Source organism: Metopolophium dirhodum, chromosome 7, assembly GCF_019925205.1.
Source record: "Metopolophium dirhodum isolate CAU chromosome 7, ASM1992520v1, whole genome shotgun sequence".
Lineage (NCBI taxonomy): Eukaryota > Metazoa > Arthropoda > Insecta > Hemiptera > Aphididae > Metopolophium > Metopolophium dirhodum.
This window is the reverse complement of record NC_083566.1, coordinates 15,264,435-15,270,434: the sequence shown is the minus strand read 5'-3', so window position 1 is coordinate 15,270,434 and position 6,000 is coordinate 15,264,435. Positions and strand designations below refer to the sequence as shown.

Genomic DNA, 6,000 nt, shown 5'->3' with positions numbered 1-6,000 from the left:
AAATTGTGTTTGTCAAAAACCGGCTGAAGCAAAATAAAATTGTAATACGAACAAATTAAAATAATTGATAATATAATTTTAACGAAAATAAAATAAAATTATACCTATTGTGTATATTTATTTTGACCAGGGTACAAACTACAAAAGAATTCTAAAATACACACAGACACGGGAAATACCAGTCAAGCTATACATGACGGAATAACTGCGGATAAGGGTATATAATAATTATTATTATAACAACATTATTGTACATAGAGACATAGAAGTTAATTGTGAAGATATTAATAACATAATGGGCAATAGCTAAGACTTCACAAAATTTAGTTTCGTTATTTTTTTGTTATATCAATGTTTATATTTAAAGAAATTATTATAAGTAGGTATAGCTAATTTTCATAAAAAATTTCGTATGTTTATTAAAAAAAGTTCTACTTTTCAATAACTGATTTTCAAAAACACCCCCCAAAACTTTTTTTCTGCGTACATCACTATTTTGTGAGTAAACACGCGTTATACCTACAAGAGGTATGAATTATGATATTATATACTTGCATCCTACCACCCCAAGTCCGGATTAAGGATCAATTTGTGCCCAGGGGCACCATACACTTAATGGCCCCCTTTCAACTTTAACTTCAAAATAATTGTATCATTACATATTAACGACTTTATATTATTGAATAATTTTTTACTATACAAAAAATATACAGGATGTATCTTATGTCATTGTACGCGGCTTTTTTTTTTTAATAATTATGGAATTTCGTTAGACATGTTTCTCAATTTTTTATAACATATTCAACATTTTTAAACACATAGTTGTACCAATAATAAAATCGACTTTATTTTTAAATGGTAACCACCATATTTTTTTATGAGTTCTGGTAAAGCTTTTTTTCTGAACATAATGACAGTAAAATTATCAATTTTGGTTCACTATGTTATTAACTATAGTCCTCTAAACTTTAGTATAATATGCATTAATTCTTTTAACTGAAATACCTAACTTACAAGAGCTAAATATTGAATTGGGCTGTCTTTTGTACGTTATTTTTTATTATAATATTCAATATTGGGTTAAAAAAAATGTTAGGTCCACCAGGCTAATCGATTTCAGTTCCTTCTATAGTTAAAATATAGTTATAAAATAGTCCGTAAATTGAACTTATACTATTATAATAATATAGGTATAATATTGTGTAATATTATAATCATAGACTAGACTTTATAGGTACTAATAGACGGACCATATAAGGCTGGCGGGTTCAAGTGGTATGGTGACGGAAAATTGTTTTATACAGTGATTAGTGATGTACTTAGTACTTACGACTTACCTATTAAATAAATAAGTCAATATAATGAGAAAATCTAAATCAAATACCAGACAGTTTAGTAAACTAATAGGTACAAGTTTATTTATAATTCGTTATATTCGTTTGAAACTCGTAAGAAATATGATAAATACAATAATTACGTATTTAATATTCATATAGGCACAAGTAGCCAGTAGGGTTACAATTCTTGGGGGTTACAGCCCACCTAACAAAACTATTTATTTTAAATAACCCATAGGGGACTTACCTATATCTAAATCAATAAGGGATTTTTTTTTTTTGGGGGGCTAAATCTCAGTCAGGGGCGCTAAGCCCTTCATGGTTGCGCCAATGTTAATATTTATGGTTTTTGTTTTTAACTATGCACAATTTGGTGTGATTTTCGCAGAAGTGTGGATCACCGAACAAAGGAAAACACGATATTACGATCATTGCTCAGCAATCACCATAGATTAAAGAATAGTATAGGCTAGTTGTTGTAGCCGGCTACTGTGAGAAACCGAGCAAGTAAAATAGCGCAATCGGGGCTATTCTTTAGACCTAGACCATGGTTATAGACATTATATACCGTATATTGGGGAAGCAGATTATCTTAAAAGTATAATCTTCCGACTTGAGTCCCGACTCCACGTAGGGGGGAACCCGCCTAACCATCAGTACGATAAGCATCGACAGCGCTCCCAGTGTTAATCTGTCTTCCCAATAACACTCCATACTCCACGCGATGCGCAACGGTGCGTTTGTTCCCGGCTCTAGTAATACATACTAATAGAGCTAATATCATCACGCGTGGTCCTCGCTTGAAGCCGATTTGGTCTGGCCGTTCGGCACAGTTGAATTTATTGCGCATGCGTCAGGAGCCCCAATGAATTTAATGCGTATGCAACAGGAATGAAAAAGACGGCTCTGCGCTGTGGTCTGTAAATTATTGTTGTCGTTCATGCTGTGAAGTTGCCTTTCTGCATTCATTGACCCATAGAATAGGAATACTGCATAGATAATATTCTTATATTATCTATGGAATACTGACCTTAGGTTCACGCATAGAGTACTCTATGGGTTCACGGCGCTTTCCATAGATAACTAGTTTATAGGTATATATGGAGCTTTCACGTTAGTGGCAGACAGCCATTGCCAACATTGCCTGCACGCATACAACTGTATTTTTTCCCGTCGGGAACACACTGACGTCCACCACTATCCTAATTTATTTTCAACCATTCAGCGTCGTTGTTACTTTGTTTAGTTGTTTGTTAATTCTTGTTTGATCATTGTCGTGTATGTACCGGTGCCGAACGCCCGACCACATTGCATTACCGCCGAAGCTGTCGCCGTTGTTCCAGTGGTCACGCACTTCATTTTTCGCGGATCCCGCCGTGCGGTTGATTTGTATTTCCCGACACTTTACAGATTTCCGGTAGTTTCATTCGCAAACCTTCATTATGTCTTCCAGGTTAGTAACAATTAATATTTATGCACATGCACCAACCTTTCGTTAGTCTTTTACCCGCGGTTTTCATTGTTTACGCTCGTTGTTCCCATATTATCGTCGAGACGAAGCGTGGCCGGCCGTGACCTGTGTAAATTTTCACGAAATCAAATAAAACCATTAAAAACGTATCTCGTACACCATTGATCAATTTGGCTGCAATCATCGCCATCGTTCATATTTTACAGTGGTTACAGAAAAATGTTTGACTGTGAAAATAATAAATCACTAAAACTATTTAGGGGATTATACGATGAATAAATGGAATTCCGATCGCGTACCTCTCAACTGTCTATTGTTTACCTAATTTTCATATCTTAGTGTCTTACACTGCGTGTAGCCAGAAGCAGAATTTAGTATGAGAATACGCAACGTTGCCGCCGCCAACCTGTTCGCGCGCGTCCGTGTCCGGCCGGTTGTGTTCATTACCGCCCGCTTGCGTTGGTTTTCAGAATTTCAACTTAATACGCGTTCTCGTTTGTGTCAATACACAACTGTAAGAATCGACCAATTATTACACGACCGATCGTCGCAATGAACTTTGATTATATCAGACAAACAAAAAAATTAATTATTTTTTGAAAAACATTTGTTACTTTAGCTTGTCTTTTGAACGGCGATTCACGATTACATTGAAATGCGTTCCCATAGATCTGCTGCTAGTTAAATACCCAATTAATTATAAACATTAACGTGCTTATTCGTTTTCTTGTTCCCCTATACTATATAATATAATATAGTGTGTCACTGCCATATTTTTATGGGATGATAATATTATGTCTGAGATCTGAATAGAAATTATCGGATTCCTATCCTTTTGACAAACTAATTTTTCGGCGATCATTAGCTTAGGCATTTATTTTGTTAAAAGTGCTGTATGATTTTCATTTTAAGGTTTTAAATAATTTTTATTTTTATATCAATACAAATGTACCTAGCTACATAATATTAACTATTTAAACAACAAACAATTGTACCTAACTAAAATGGTGTAATCAATAATCAAAAGCAATATTTAACTTTAAATGTTTTATATTTTTCCGCCTGTGGTTTATTATACTTAATTGTTTTTTTTTTTTTAAAACAAAATATACTTAAGGTAATTAAAAAATAAAAATATTTATGTCCCTATGATTTCAACTTTTATTTGAAATAATGCTTTTCAATTGGTGAAGTGTATCAAAAACAAATAGTTTAGTTGTTATGCTGACAAAGTTGTAAAGTAATAGCCCACGGATAACAATTTACATGATAGTTTTTGGTGTCATCTGCAGCAAACATTTTAAATAAATGATATATCTATTTTGATATATTATTACATATTAATGTACCTTAATAACATATTAATGTATTTTTATTCCAGAGGAAAAGAAGTTGTTGAGAACAACATAGAATCTGGTTCTGATGCCGAAGAGCAAGAAGAGGAATATTCTGTAGAAAAAATCTTAGATAAACGGACTAGAAATAACAAAGTAGAATATTTTCTTAAATGGAATGGTTACGATGATGTAGATAATACTTGGGAACCAGAAGAAAATCTTGATTGCGAAGAGTTAATTAGAGATTTTGAGGAAAAACTGAAACAAAAAGAAATTAAGGATAAGGAGAAAAAAAAAAAAGATCAAACTGAGCGTGGTCGTAAACGTACTTTTTCCAATTCAACAGTTAATAGTTGTGCATCATCAGAAGCTGGACCGTCTGGTGGTCCATCCGGTGCATCCAAAGAACTTAGGAAGACTTCTTCTCCTCAACCAAAGAAAAAGGCTGAAAAGACTGATAAGTCCGACAAGGCTGACCTGGTCGAAAATGATAAGGCTGATGACGATGACGACGACGATGACGACGACGATGATGATGATGATGAAGATGAGGATGAAGATGATGAGAACAGTGTGTCAGAAGAAAAGGAAAATAATGATGTTACTGAAACTTCTTCAGCGGAGAAAGTGGCAGAAAAAATTATTGGTGCGACGGATTCCAGTGGCCAATTGATGTTTTTATTGAAATGGAAGGGGATAGAAGAAGCTGATTTAATATCAGCTAAAGAGGCTAATTTAATGTGCCCTCAAGTTGTTATCAAGTTCTATGAAGAAAGACTCACATGGCATGCCCCTGAAAATAAAAATGGTGTTTAACTATTATACTATGGATAAGGATGACAAGTGTTCAAAAAAGAACTTTTATCCTATTGTATATGTTTTCAATTATTTTATTTTTTGATTATATGTGGCAGTTATGCCTTACAAATTAAAATATCAGTTTATCAATTATAAAATACTTAAATGTTAGTAACTAAATAAAATTTCATAAAACAGCATTTTTTTTCTATTTCAGAGTGGTAAAATGTATTAATAGTTATCTTAAAATTTGTTTTCATCCGTTTATGTTAATAATTAACTTATTAATTTTGAAATTTTTCATTATTTATTTGTTTAAATTATTTTGTAATAGTGGAATATTTGATTATAGAGGCAAAAATAATATGTTAATTTAAGTTAATTTAGTTAGTATTTATTTGTTTAAATGTTGGGTTTAAACATTCAATACTTGTTTTATTTTAAAATTAAAGCTTTTTCACTATATTATTTTATTTTTTTTTTTTATAACTTAAAGATAAGTTAGAACTTAATGTTATATTTTCAAGAATTCCCATTTAAAATCTTCTATTTTATTTTAATATAGCCAAGTACCTATGTTAATGGAATTTTTTTTAATTTATCAAGTTGAACAATTCTATACACATTAAAATAAATATGTGTAAACAATAGTTATTTTGTTGTCACTAATAAAATGTTTTTTATTTTTACTGATTACAGTTGAATGTCTAAGGGAATAAAAATAAATTACAAGTATTTTTCAAGTTATAAGCCTCAAATACAATTTAAAATCACCTCAAGGGCCACAGAATATTTGATATATTGACAAATACTATATCTAAGAGAATCATGCAGAATTATTTATTTCATTATAAATCCTTAAATTTATCTTTTGAGAGTTCATTGAATGGACAGTTAAAAAAACTGTGTACTAGTTATAGTAAAGTATGTATAATATTCCATTTACGTTAAGGAACCTCAGCGATGATCAGTTTTATAACACTTATTTGTCAACTTTGACCATCTGTGTGGTTAAGCCACTCCGCTGTGCACAAATTGTCCGCTGATGTTCCTTCTT

General features: G+C 32.0%; 1 protein-coding gene across 1 annotated transcript; it reads left to right on the top strand.

Annotated features, from left to right (window-relative positions):
- Window positions 1-2,565: 2,565 nt before the first annotated feature.
- LOC132949613 (chromobox protein homolog 1-like) lies at window positions 2,566-5,411 on the top strand. Its single transcript, XM_061020595.1, has 2 exons — window positions 2,566-2,790; window positions 4,190-5,411. Exons 1-2 carry the CDS (start codon window positions 2,780-2,782, stop codon window positions 4,959-4,961), a joined length of 783 nt encoding a protein of 260 aa, XP_060876578.1. The 5' UTR covers window positions 2,566-2,779; the 3' UTR covers window positions 4,962-5,411.
- The last annotated feature ends 589 nt before the right edge of the window (window positions 5,412-6,000 follow it).